The 15,400-nt window shown below is 32.5% G+C and overlaps 1 protein-coding gene across 3 annotated transcripts in view; it reads right to left on the bottom strand.

Moving 5' to 3' along the window:
• DCC (DCC netrin 1 receptor) overlaps positions 1-15,400 on the bottom strand; it is a 1,187,310-nt gene that overhangs the window by 501,272 nt on the left and 670,638 nt on the right. For all 3 annotated transcript variants that reach the window (XM_036230053.1, XM_036230054.1, XM_036230055.1), the window contains 2 exons: positions 2,745-2,895; positions 1,406-1,542 (listed from right to left, as the gene is read on the bottom strand). In XM_036230053.1, the coding sequence (XP_036085946.1) occupies positions 1,406-1,542; positions 2,745-2,895 (288 nt within the window). The remainder of the gene's footprint in view (positions 1-1,405; positions 1,543-2,744; positions 2,896-15,400) is intronic.

The raw sequence follows: 15,400 nt of genomic DNA, 5'->3' as shown, positions 1-15,400 counted from the left end.
AATTTACATGCATCTGTCTTATATATCAATAAAGTATTACATGTATAAATATTGTGCACTTATTTGATATAAAATTTGACCTCATGTATTTGCAATTAGAGGTTTACCTGTGATCACTATTCTAGCTCATTCCGTAACTGCATTTGCCTTATGATCAGTAATACACATTACAAGGTAATTTCTATGGTAGCCATCCTGTGTTATTGTACATTGATGGTATAATTGTAAAAGTTATTTGCTTCAACAAAAAAATTTCCATGTGAGTAAATAAAATTGTTGTCATTTTTAAGACAGATGATATTTTAGTTAGAATAACACTACATCTAAAATAAAAAAATTAAAGTCCTTTGCCTATATTACTTTAATATTTATGGTTTGATCAGAGAACAAACAATTTCTTACCCATCACATATATTACTACCTTGTCCGCAAATGAAAGCATTTTCTAAATAAACATTAAATCTAGAAAAGCAAAATAGCTTAATAATATCATGATATACCCTAGCAGATAAAATCAGTGTACTGTACCTTTTCATTTTTACTGAATAACTTTTAAAGAATCTATAATTTTTCCTGGACTGTTTACAAAGTTAAAAGATTTATTACAGAAGAAAAATATCCAATGACTGTTAGATGATTTTTTGTCATTACAGGAAAAAATAATTGAAACCCAAATGTTAAGGTACTTTCTCCAAACTGCATAATTCAAATGAAACTGACTAAAGAATTCTGGAACAGATGATAAAATATGTGTCTGTTTGAGTGAGTACCTACCACATAAAAGAATAATTAATGTGCAATGACACATAGTGATCCTACCTTTCTGAATGAAATGAACCTACTCATGCTCCTTAAATTTCTTTAAATTACATTTTTGCCATGCAAATTTTCTTTAGATGTATTTGATTTTAATGGCTCACTTTCAATGTAGCATCTATAGTATTTCCATACTAACAAAACAATTTCATCCACACATCTGAATTTACTATCAGATACCCTGTCATCTCAAATGATGACTGACTTTTCCATTCGGGTTCATATTTTTAATGAAATTTATTGCATTAATTTCTTCATTTATTTTCCCCAGATAATATATTTTGCAACCTGTCATTTGTTACTTAACATATTTGTTAAATAATAATTTTGGGTAGGTTTCAGTAATATCAATGGAATAATTAGCTAAAAGAGTGATGAATCTGGATTTTAATCAATGAGCAAGTATTCAAACACTGCATTTAGCCTCTATGCAATTAATCAAAGTAGAGCAAGAATATGTGTGGAGTACTGAGACTTTGCAATTTTCCACTAATAAACATAAGAAGCAATTTGGCAATAAACACTTAAAGTGTCACAGTAATATACTTTGAATGGTACAATGTAAACTCATCTCAAGCTGTTAACTTACCCAAGACGTTAAGCTCTGCAGAGGCACTAATATTCTCATTTTTATATGTGACGACGCAGGTGTAAGTTCCACTGTCATCGTCTGTCACGTTAGATATAAGCAAGTTGCTTCCACCCAACAAAGAATACTTTCTGGACCTGTAAGACATAAGGCATATGAAATTAGAGAGTAAATTAACATATATGTATATCAGGCATGTTACTCAGAGGTTTAAATAAACTCCATGAAAGCTCAAATTATAAAACTGGAGAGAAACTCTATTATCATGGGGTTTGATAACATCACATTTATTAGTCAAAAATTCATTCAAGTAAACTACTCCCATTGGAAGTCTGTGTAGTGATCAAAGAAATAAAGTAGATTACTCTTGGAACTAATGTTATTACTGAGAAAAATATTAATCTAGTCCACTTCTCTCTTTTTGAAAACTCCAAGGTCCATAGAAGTGGTTCTCCACAGTGGAAGTCAATTCTATTTAATAATCTTTGTACAAAGCCACATTTCATACTTCACCAAAAATGCTTAGGTCTAGTCAGAGAACATATCTTGACATGCTGAAGATGCAACTGGATTTCTTGCATGCTTTAATATTCTCGGAAGTATTGTGATATCATACCATGTACTGTTGTTATATAAATAAATATTTGAAGTAGATGAAATTTAAAGATTAACATATTGTCCATAAACCTATCTCATCATAGAAAATAAATGTGTTAAAAAGGAGTACACCAGACCTCAAAATCAATGAAATTAATTTCTTAAGTGAAATCCATTTAATTAAAATGGTTCAGACTAAGTATTCAATTCTGTTAAGAGTTTACTTTCTAACTATTTCTAGTATTAATGTCCAGTAATTTGAAGCCAGTCAAGTTCTCCACCTGCCTTGTCTGAAATATTTGTTATAGCTTAGATGGAGAGAGCTATAACTGGAGCTAAAAAAAAAAAAAAAAAAAAAAAATTGCACAGACCCTATATATTTGAATGCCATGTGTTTGGATTCAGGTAATTTTGGTTTCTTAAGAACTATTTCACTCTCTATACCACTTCCTTAGGATTAGATCTTCGAAAATGTCTTTGTTGAAGACCTTTTGGGCAGGTCCATCTCAACGGCAACCCTGGCTTGCTGAATTTCCTTTCATAATTGATCTTATGGATTTTGACCCCGTTCTCCACTCTTTTAATTCCAGTGGGTAAATGTCTTTCACTTACTGAATAATGTCAAGGAATGTGAGAAAATGGTCAATTATTATAAAAAACCCTTGTATTCCCAGATACCTATATCGAATTAGAAAAAAATAAACAGTAACATACATTTCATAAAGTCCTTAATTTATAATACCTGAGTTGGACCACTTCTTCTCCTCGTAACCAGGTAAAACTCGGGGGAGGATAGCCAGAAACGCAACACTCCAGGACGGCCTCTTTTCCTTCGATGGCTACTACATTGGATGGTCTTTGCAGAAAATACAGCTGCCTATGCAGTCCCGGGTCTGTGGGGGAAAACACATGATCACATCTTTTATGAAAAGTACTGCAATGATAAAAGATGTAGCTCAATCCACTTTTTTTCCTAAAAAACAAAACAAAACAAAACAAAAAACACTGTAATGGAAAGGACCTAAAAATGGAAAATACCAATGAAACTTATGAAATAAACTTCTAAAAGAGTTTTTCCATCCCTAGTTTCTAGGATTACGACAGTACAATATTCATAGCAATGGATGACATCATAGTATAAAGCAAAGGAAAAAGGTAGTCACTAATCTGAGTTACAAGCTTCGTTGATTTGTTCTCATTAGAGAACAAGACAGTATTATCAATAACTTTTCTAAATGTTATCATCCAAATCTTTTTACTATATTGTTTGCCTTCCACTAATATCTATTCTATTTCCTTCTGCTTTGTTTATTGCTTCTATGGACTGGGAAATAAGGTAAACAAACATTTTAGAATTATGTTAAATAACATACAAGTACAGAGGCAGAATATAACAGGTACTGAGAAAATATCTGTCTTCAAACAACAGAAATCACATTAGTTTCTTAGAACATTAAGTCTGGCTGTTTCTAAGCCTTCTGTTTATTTTTAATTTTTAACAACTTCACAAAAGCTAAATTTGTCCCTAGAGCTGAGACTCTGGGTAAATGAAAATCTCCTGTATCCTTTTACTTGATCTGATGCATTTTATAGCTCTCTATATATGACTTATTCATTTTTACTAGCAGGTAACTGAAACAGTGTCTGTTTAGTCTAAGGACTCATTCCATTCACCTTGGGACTCATTTGCTCTAAACTCGCTAAGATTGTATCAGGTGGAATAAGGGGGCGGGGAACAATCACAAAATTCTAAGCATGGGGTTCAACACTCAAGAGAAAATTCTGTGAGAGTTAAGAGTTTCTCCTTCACTTACCATATTAATCCCATTCCTCATGCCTGGGACACACCAACAGCAGCCTAATGGTTAGGTGGGCTTGAAGGAAATTCTCCCATCTGTAGTAACATCCACTGACCTGAACTGCTGACTAAATTTCTATCATTCAAAGTTCATTCACTTAAGATAAAATGCTATATTTCCAGATCCCCATTAAAATCCACATCCCTCTATGAAGGTTTAATTTAGGCTATTTTCGGCTTAATGCCTCAAATGTAATTAGCGAGTAATTAATTGGTCATTTTTGCAAACTCAAAGCAAAATCTTAAAGCAAAGAAAAAGAGGCAATGAAATCTTAAAAACTAAGGTTGGAGTAGACAGAGATTTGCCAAAGGAGGTTAGATCCAACTAACTATTGGGGGTCATAGTGTAGGCTACGGCTGACCAGAGAGGAAGTGCGGTGAGAAGAGATCTGGGATTTAAAACAACACTGTCCTTAGGCATCCTTGGCCTGACCCAACTCCACATAGGTCGATCACGGATAAATAAAAGAACACCGATTCTCTAGTTAATAACTGAGACAGTAATTGCCATCTAAAGTACTCTTGGCGTGAAAAAAAGAGAGATTCACACTTTCTCTGTCTTCTCACATCTGTTTCTGGTTGTTAAAGCAACAAAAATAAACATCCTTCACAACAAAAATATTGAAAGAATTTTCTAAATGTGTTAATCCTTATTAAACCAATATTGTAAAAAATGTCTTGAAACTTAAAAATTCCTGGTGTTCTGTGTCATTTCCCTTCTTGAAGTGACCTTTCAAATCAAATGAAAATGGTCTGAAGGATAATATTGCTTAAAAATAAATTTCCTGAAATAGAGCCCCAGATTTTACAATTATAAATACCTGCCATTATAATGGAGGCATATCCATTTGCATGCTATTTTTCATTCCCTGTTTCTAACAGAAATGTCTCAGTTACATACACAGAACAATGCTATATTATATATTATAGCATACTTCACAACATACTATAGTATACTATACTATAATACTATCCATAGAAGACATCAAATAAGAACAATCTAATTTAATATTCTAGGTAAAAGAAATTTTACCTGGGACCTATGTGTAATACTACCTATTTATCCATGAAAGAGACAACAATTCAACTCAAACTATTACATTTTCTTTTATCAGAAAACAAAATCATGTAATAGAAAATGATTATATTTTTCAATGTTACTTTATATTTTTGTTTTAATTTGTCAAAAATTAAATTAATAGTATAGAATTCCCATATATTAGTTCTCTATCCATGGACATTCATTTTTCTGTATAATTAACATCTTACATTAGTGTGGTACATTTGTCACAATTAATGAACTGCTACTGGTACATTTTTAATAACTAAAGTCCATAGTGTAAGTTAAGGTTCACTGTGTTGCACAGTCTATGGATTTTGACTAATGCATAATGTCATGCACCCAACATTATAGTATCGCATAGAATGGTTTCACTGCCCTAAAATTCCCAATCCTCAACTATTCATCCCTGCTCCACCACCCCTATCTCAAAGCACAGGCAATCACTGGTCATTTTGCTATTTCTATAGTTGTGCCTGTTGCAGAACATGATCTAGTTGGAATTATACAGTATTTAGACTTTTGAGATTGAGTTATTTCATGTAGCAATATGCACTTAGGGTTCCTCTGTGTATTTTTGTCATTTGATAGCTCATATATTTTTATTACTAGATATTATTCCGTTGTCTAGATTACTACAGTTTATCCATTCACCTTTCGAAGGATGCTTTGATTGCTTTTAGGTTTTGATGATTATGAACAAATTTGCCATAAACATCCATGTGTAGATTTTGGTCCGAACATAACTTTTCAACTCAGTTGGGTAAATATCTTGGAGTGCAATTGCTAGGTTGTATGGTAAAACTATGTTTATATTTGTAAAAAACTCCCAAACGGTCTTCCAAAGTGGCTCTGCAATTTTGAAATCTCTCCAGCAATGGATGAAAGTTCTTGTCGCTCTACGTTCTTATAAGCATTTGGTATGGTCATTTTTTGAATTTTAGCCATTTTGATAGGTGTCTAGAAATATCATATAATTGTTTTAACTTGCAATTCCCCAATGACATATAATGTTAAGCATATTCTATTTACTTAGTTTCTATTTGTATATCTTCGTCAGTGAGGTGTTGGTTCAGATCTTTTGCCTGTTTTGTAATTGATTTGTTTGTATTCTCATCATTGAGTTCCAAGTGTTTGTTGTATATTTTGAATACAAGTCCTCTATCTGATGTGTGTTTTTCAAATATTTTCTCAGTCTGTGGCTTGTTTCTTCATTCTCTTAGCACTGGCTTTTTGCATAGCAGAAATTATTAATTTTCCAAAATCCAACATCAATTTTCTTTTCATGGACTGCTCTTTAGGCAATGTATCTAAAAATTCATTTTCAAATCTAAGATCACCTAGATTTTCTCATATGCTATCTTCTAGAATTTTATACAGTTTTCTGTTTTACATTAGGGTTTGTGATCCATCTTGAGTTAATTTTTGCAAAAGGTATAAGCTCTGTGTTTAGTTTGTTGTTTTGTTGTTGTTGTTGTTGTTGTTTTCGCATACTGATGTTCAATTGTTCCAGCACCATTTGTTGAAAAGATTACCCTTTCCCCATTGACTTGATTTTTATCCCTTGTCAAAGATCACTTAGCAATATTTGCGAAAGTCTATTTCTGGAAGCTCTAGGTTGTTTCGTTGATCTATTTCCCTATTATTTTGCCAATATAATACTATCTTGAGTATCATAGCTCTATAATAAGGCTTGATGTCAAGTAGTGTGTATCTTCTGCCTTTCTTTTTTGGTATTGTGCTCACTATTCTGGGTCTCTTGTTTTTCCATATAAACTTTCGCATCAGTTTACTGAGATACATAAAATAACTTGCTGGGATTTTGATATTTTAAAATATCAGTAATTCAGGCATCACTGGGCTTACATTGCTACAAAAAAACAATCTGCTATTACTTTTTTAGACAGACCAAGTATTCTAGCTTACTTGTATCTTGACCTGGCACATTTCAGTTATTTTTATTATCTTTGCAGCACCATAGGCACTAAAATTTGTGACTCTGATCATATTTGTAGAAATGTCAGCTTTTTGGCAGAAAAATTTGGTTTCATTTCTCCAAAGATATTTCTCTGTAATTATCTAATCTAATGAATTATAATATTATAGAAGCTCCAAAAAAAGCTAATAGAAAAAATTTTAATAGGAAATAGTTCATATGTTTCACAACATTGTGATAGATTAAATATGATCACAAATTGTTTGAGTGCTCCAATCCAGAATTGATGGTCTAGTTCCCTATCATTTAAACCTGGCCTGGATATTGCTTTGACTAATAGATTGTGGTAAGAGTTACACTGTAGGAGTTCTGGAGCCATGTCTTTTTTTCGTGTCTTTTTCTGAGACTATCATGTTAGTCTAGCCAACTGAAGGAAGAGAATAACTGAGTCCCCAAACTAAAAGCTGGCACCAACTGACAGAAAACTGAGTGTGGCTATCTTGAACCTTCCATCTCGGCCAAATGTGCATGAGTGGATCAAAATGAAACCAGCAGAGAAACTGCTAAAATAAATAAATAGCTGTTTGTTACACAGCAATAGATAACTGAAACATAAACATGAAAATGAAAACAAACCTACCCCAGCAATTTAAATTACTAAGTAACTATTTTTGTTCATTTTTTTTTTTTTTCAGTTTAACTTTTGGTTTCTGTCTTTGTACTATTAGGGTAATTTGGGTTATACACAGAGACATTATTAAACTTGACATCTGCTTTATTTTTCTCCGTTAAAATGTGACTTTTTAAAAGTAGCATCAAGAATATGTACTTATGTTTGAAAATAGGGAGGACAGTAATAAAATTTAATGACAAAACACTGGGTAAATATTTAAGAGCAAATAAAAGTTTTCCCTCTAGGCTCTGTAATAGCACAGAAGAAAAAGTCCTGGCAACAGTGAAATTGATATTTTCGGTCATGACTTTGTGAACTAAATTGATTTTAATGGAACTATGATGGAAGTGGTAATTAGTCATAAAATCATTTTTGTTCTCACTATATGGGCACTAACTAGTCAGATCCAAATAGAGTTATTCAGCTAATAGAACATAACAAATGTTTTCAAGTGAATTAATAAATGTGATTTAATCATAGGAAATGACATCAGAATACCAGTTTGTAATGTTCTATTTCTTAAATTGTGTGACAGGTACACAAATGGTCATTTTATTTTTATTCCTTAAACTGTACATATGTTTCATATACTTCGAGGTATGTGTGCTCTTTTAAAGTAAAAATTGTAGGAAAGTGCAACAGTAGATTCTAGAAAATATATCTAACAATAGCTTTAAAATCAAATCAGCAAAATTGGATTTTTCTGTAATGTCAAATTTTTATATTAAAAATTCCCAAAACAGACCTTTTTAATATGATGCTTATGGAAGTAAATGCATAAAATCACATAACTATGTTTTTGTTTTGTTTTTCTAAATTGATTACAAGCAGTAGTGATTTGCTAGGACTAAAATCCAGTCTAGCTTTTTCATGTTGGGGGGAAATGTTAGCCTGATTCTCTGAACTGATCTCATTGTCATCCTGGTGGCCGGCACAGCTAATCCTCCTCAAAGAGGAAAAAGGGAATAGGTAAATAAAGGGAATGGTCACGGCAGGGGTACTGATCTCTGAATACTCGGACGGCATTAAAATGTAGAAACACCTCGTGCCTAAATACTGCCTTTGCTTACCCTTCCCTGTCTTTTTCTCTCCTTTCATTCTGTCCTTTCCTTTTTAATTTTTTTAATGGAAAATTTGGACTCCTTGAGCTTAATCTGTTATCTGAGTTAGAAAGGACTGATCTACAATAATTAGGAAAATAAATAATGATACAAACAGTGGATCTCAAACTGTTTGATCTGGGGAACCACTTGTACTCTTAAAAATTATTATCGAGGACCCCAAACAACTTTTGCTTATGTAGATTATAGCTATAAATTTTACCATATTAAAAATAAAAAATGAGAGTTTTAAAATATTTATTCATTAAACATTTATGTACACATTACCAAAAATAAGAAAAAAATCTCTGTTTTCCAAAATAAAAATATTAGTGAGAAGAGCAATAGTACTTCATAGTTTTGTAGATTTTTAAATGAGTGTAGACTGTTGTGTTACTTTCTGCATTTGCTTCGTTCTGATATGTTGATTTGGCTAAATTGTATGAAAATAATCTGACTTCAAACAGATAAATAGTTGGAAAAAAGAGTCATATTGTAATAGCATTTTCAGATAACTATAGATTGTATCTTTTAACTCTACACCAAAACTCAATAAGTGGTTTCTTGAAAGTTAGTTGTAATGTGGAATCTGACACCACATCAATAAATAATTTATGTTAAGCTATATAAAAATCTATTGGTCTATCTTGCATTTTGAATACATCTTTTACCCATGCATGACTTTGTCACATCAATAAATGGGCATTTGGAGTGGCACACTGAATTAGAAAGATCTTCCAAATAGTGACACATTTCATTATACAGTATCAAAAAAATCTAATCTGTTACTATCACCACCAATCCCATCAAAAGGCCTTTTAATGTTACAAAGCTGTCAAGCTCCCAGTGGTGGATATGAGTTTTCCAAATTTTTAATTTAACTTTACTAAAAGCTTGAATTTATCCTTGGCAGCAAATACTATTTTCTTTGAATTGACTGGCTCACTTCATTCATTTTTGAGAAAATGTCTAACTAGGACCCAAGTCTGTATTTCTTTCTGTTAATTGTCCTTTCAAGTAAAAATGGTGTTTCATGAAAACAAAACAAAACAAAAAAATAGCAAATTCAGCTTTTAATTCAAATTATCACAGAAGTGTCTATACCTCAGAAACCAGTGTACTTTGGTATTCTACATCTGTATTTCCCATTTTGGCATGCCACCTATGTATTTAAGGATTGAGATTTAATTATTAATTATTTTTACTGCTTCATCAAAGACATTTTAAGTCAGTATAGTGAATAAATAGCAAAAAAAAATTATTATCATCATTAAAATAGATTTCACCTCACAGATACCCTGAAATCAACTCAAGAAATGCCATAGGACCATACTTTGAGAACTGATATAGATACAGTTTCAACAAGTTAGACATTAAAGAAGCCTATTTCCCCTTAATATGGGAACAGTTCTGCATCTTTCGAATAGAAATTGGTTAATATACTTCCTCCTTCTCATTATCATCAATATCATCATTATTTTGTATTTAGAAAGGCAATATGAAACTTAAATATTTCTGATCACTGTCTTCGAGCAATAGATTATTAAAAATTAACAAGTGTTTTGGATCATATCACTTGATAGATTCATCTAAACTTCACATATTCAGAAATAAAAACTCAACTGTCTTCAGTGCCCTTGTCCTATAAAGAGGCATGGGGAAGCCACACTGGTGAATGTGGAGAGAGTATTTTCTGTTTAAAGACATTTATCCAAAAAAAAGAAAAGTTTCTGTTAGACGTTACACTGGCCTAATTAATTGAGTCTATGAGGCCAGCTGAAATCTATATTTGACTCTCTGCCGTTTTCCCAAATGCCTTGGGACCACATAATTTTTACTTTCTTCATAATAAATGAGCGTGTTAACTGTATAAATTATGCAAGCTGGGAAATGTTTTAGAATGAAAGATAACTCTGCTTATATTATTCTAAGACATGAAGTAGGACTGCAACTAGACTGGGCAAACTGGAATGTATGCACACCCTGTGACGACAATGGCTCTCTTTTAATGGGGCCATTTCCCTGAACTACTGTTTAGAAACATCAACATTAAACTTACAGGGCTGAATCTAAAGAATAACTGAGGCACAGAGAAATTTAATTCTGAACTGTTAGCATTGGTGTCAGCAAGAAAAAAAATATTGTTTTCCACAACTTAATATCTGTCTTCCTTAAAATAACCAGTACTTGCTTTTCATTTTGATGCTTTCTGAATGTAAAACCTTTATATTGAAAACGAAAGGGCACCACTGGCTACCACGGGGTATTTGCTTTGATTTTTCCCAGGCATAGAGTTACAAATTAATTTAACCTCACAGAGCTAGTTTCCTCTGCTCATCCTCAATGTCAAGCTAACCTACCATTCACCTGCTGACTCCTTAGCCATCCCCCATCTAGTTCTGTTTTAGGAAATTCAATGGGTGCAATGTGCTTTTAAACACAGGTATGTACTATACAGAAACATTTCATTTTATTGCACTTCTCTTTATTCCACTTCCCAGGTATTGCATTTTTCACAACCTGAAGGCAAGACCCTCCACTAGCAAGAAGATTGTCTCATGTTATTGCAATACTTGCTCTATTGCAGTGGTCTACAACAGAACTCACAACATCTCAGCATTACGCAGTATGTAATAAGCTCTGAGTGAAAACTTCCATGAAACTTCTTGTAATTCTGTGTTTAGAGCGTCTTTTATTAAAAACCACTCTAATCCAAACTGATCAAAGGAATCAATATTTATTTAATAAAAATGGCCAAAAGCCAAAGAGCTTTGAACAGAGAGGGCAGAGGGAGCTATTTCTCTGGAGCTATTATTCATCACTCTATGATTCTATTACTTTCCTTCCTCACTTACACCATTTCAGTACTAAAAATGGCATCCCCTCTCTGTAAATATTTCTACATCTGTTCATATTTCCTATTTCTTTCTCCATGTACACATACATATTGCTATTTGTAGTTAGAGTTTAGAGGGAAAGAGGGAATCATCTATTCTTATCACTGGCATATGGCCATAGCCCTCTGTCTCGCAGGCAAATTTTGAGTCTATCAGTTTCATTTTGTAGCAGGTCTGAAGAAAATGATTTTTCATTTATAGAACTTTTCAAAAAAAAATTTACAGCTGACAGCAGTATTCCAAAAAACAAATGTTGCTATTATGAGGTGTCAAAGTTAGTTTAGAGAAACCAGAAATCTTCATAATTCATATAAATGTATAAAGCAGTATTTAAAACTTTCCAGAAAAGTAGTAGATATTTTTTATTCTAACTCTCATTTTAACTAAAGAACCATAAGTATTTGAAATATTTATTTGGCCACTGTTAAATCAATAAAGGTGTGTCCATAACTCATGACTAAATATGTCTCTCTCTCTTTTTTTTTTATGTCCCAGGAATAAACGGATGCAAAACAAGACCAGAGAAGGAATCTCTACACATCCTTTTATTAATCTTTGACTTCTGCATTCAAAGGTTACAGATTTGGCTTCTACACACCCTCTGAGAAGTCCTCTTCAGTCACCTACTCAGGGCTGCTATAAGTCATATTCCTAGTAAATGCAGAGCTGACAATTTGTCAGCTTCGACAGGCTCTTGAGAAAAGACAGGCTTTCTCTTTTTCAAAAAATCTTCATTCCTGCATGTGGAGGGCAATCCTAAGAACATCGTTTTTGCCTGTGACCTTATATGAAAAAGCAGCCTACCAGAGAATGGGAGTTAACAGGAGAGAGTATAATCAACATCTAACATCACTTAAGGTCAAGGATGAAAATAGAAAAAACCAGTGGATTTAGTGAATAGGAGATCAGTAGTGACATCAGAATGACAGATATGCAAAAAAAAAAAAAAAAAGTAATTTTTTTTTCCAAGTTCTCTCACTTTGGAATTCTGAGCACTGTTGATGATCTCCCAAAAAGCTCTAAAAGATGAAGACTATTTTTTTAATTCAAAAAACAAACAAATTATTTACCCACAGTAAGTCAACTTAGGTTTACCAACATATTAGACTGTTGGATCTGAGTGGAATTTCATCAACATCATGTTAAACACTAGTTATCTCAGTTATCCAACACTGGTTAAAAGACCTGACCTACAATAACTAATTTCTACATAACATGATAGTCCATTGGTTTCTGTGCTCTGCCAGGCCCTGATTATCAAAGGCAAGCTAAAGTTATCATCCGGGGGTGGCATGGGCATACCATTACATAGAACTTGATCGGTGTACTGCATGGTCAACACTACACAATAAAGAGAATCCTATGAATCCTATCTTTTTTTTGGTGTGCTTTCTGTGACAACATAAAGCAACTTAAAATTGTTGTTTGTTTGCTTTAACTTCAAGCAGGACCATCTCACATTTAATGATATTGGTTTTTGACCCTCAGTTGCTGTGTTTAGGCATGGCCTTACGGTTTTTAAGAATTAGAGTTAGTCTAGCAAACTTGAACTCTTAAATACTGGAACTATAAAGACAGAGTTGAGGATGAATGTAAACTGTAATAATAAATAAGAACCTTGGTAGTGAGAAGATTTGGAAAGGCTGATCTAGTCCAAACTCCCCTCTCAACATATAATAAAACTAAGAATTTTAGAGGATTCAATGAGTTGATAATGGCTAATAAAGATCAAATACCAGAAGCCTTATTTATTTTCTAACTCCATCTCTAAGCCATGCCTCTTGAGGTTATTTCATACAGCAAAATAAACGATGTTGATGAAAAGATAAGGGTGGAATTCATGGAACAATGAGTTACTACAGAAGAAATATTTGGAGTAGATTCTGGCATTTAATAGATATAAAAAGAAAATGCAGAAATTAGAGAGAACTATCAATAAATAGCACAGAAATGTAACTAAAATAGCAGTAGATAAATGAATACTTAGACACCTACAATCAAAATCTAATAATTTATTATCAGAAAAATAATCTTGACATGAAAATCAAATTTTTTAAGACTAGAATCTCTAAAATGCTGAAGTAATTATAATAGCTATGGAGGACTCGGCAATTCCAGGCATTGTATTCAGCCTATTAAATTAAAACCTCATCACCATCCTATGAAATATATGCTACTACACTTTGCATTTTCCAAGATGAATAAATTGAAACTTAGATTAAATAACTTGCCCTAAACTGCAAAAGTAGTAAGTGGTAGAACCAAGATTTGTACTTAGTCTGGTGTTAGATTCCATGCTTTTAACAACTTATAATAGTTCAAAAGTTGGGAATTTTAAATATTCATTAATTGATCATTAGCTCAATATGAACTGAATCCAAAGAAATGAATTGTAACAGTTCACATTCTGCCCCTTCCATGCAACCTGAATTAAATTTGTTATAAAATTAGGAAACATGAATTTCATGTGGTTTAAATATAATATGGTCTTATCCTTCATTCTTTTCTAAATACAGATAAAAGCTCAAGAAACCACCTTATCCAACTTAGATCTAAAAGAGACTAAAAGTGTCCTGTTTTTAGCATGACATAAGAAACAGTTTTCTTCAAAACGAGCCCGGGAAAGGGTGTGGGGGAACAGATTAGGAGACAATTCTTCAATTCAATGAAAACCTATGCAGTGAGTAAAGTATGATATAAAAATCAGGTAATACGCTGATATGATTTGCTCTTTAATTCTGTTTCTGTTTTTTTTTTTTTTTTTGATTGTATGTTTATGTCACAGGATCCATTGCTCGAAAACCTTCAAGGATTCCCAACCATCCATAAAGTGAATAAAATCAAATCTAATTCCTAGACGTGGGATTCAAAGCTCTTCATAAGGTAGGGTCAACTTCTTATTCCAGAGTTATCATTTGCTGCCATCTTTCTACAAATTCTCCTCTCCTGATGGTCTAGAAAAGTAATCATCTCTATGTAGACTTTCAGAATGTTCCCCATAGAATTGACTTAATCTTGTCTGTTTTGATTTGGAATTAAATGTGTTTTCCTGAATTTACCATCCCTGCGTTATGTTGTCATACAGCTACATGAATTAACTTGTCTGGTTTGATGCAAAGAATATGTCTTCTTTGTTATTCCCTACAGATCATTATTCTGTAGAAATTATAAAAACAAATGGCATCAGAATGGAATTCATTTTTAAGTATAAGTAATATCTAGTCAAATCAAAAGTTTAATACACCCACTGAGTTAATAATTCTTAGTGACGAACAAAACTGAAACTGTATTTTTTAACTAAAAAAAACAAAAACGTAATTTCCCTTTAAATAATATGATTTTTGGTGTAGTGTATGTTGAAACTTATTTCAATAAAAATAATTATAGAAAAAAGTGGTTTGAAATATATTTTAGTCCAATTTATTCCACTAAAAGCCAAAGACTCTAATTATACAGATATCTAGTTCAGGTCTATCCAGGGCCCAGGGTCATCTAATTGGAATTAAATAAATGAATAATAGATTGAATCACAATTGATCAATTCAATTAGGCCACTAAGAAAACTGAAATAAAAGTTTTAATGTATGAGCCAGTTATTTTAGTCAACCTAGGGCCCGGAGCAGATTTATAATTCAGCAATTCAATATAGTTCTTGGCAGCCAGGTTTGATGAAACTGAATAAAGTGAACTTGACAATCATGATGCGCACTTTAATCTCTCATATATTCTCCATTGCATACAATAAGATATTTTAAACCATCTCAACTCTTACTTAGTGTTTTGTTATCAATGCTTCAAAAAAAACTTACAACAGTTTAACGTGTACTTAACCTGCTAAAAATGTACAATTCCTCCTAAGCAAAACTTCTATTGC

This window comes from Rousettus aegyptiacus, unplaced genomic scaffold (genome assembly GCF_014176215.1).
Source record: "Rousettus aegyptiacus isolate mRouAeg1 unplaced genomic scaffold, mRouAeg1.p scaffold_m13_p_12, whole genome shotgun sequence".
Lineage (NCBI taxonomy): Eukaryota > Metazoa > Chordata > Mammalia > Chiroptera > Pteropodidae > Rousettus > Rousettus aegyptiacus.
The sequence above is the reverse complement of the archived record's forward strand: the minus strand, read 5'-3'. Positions and strand labels throughout refer to the sequence as shown.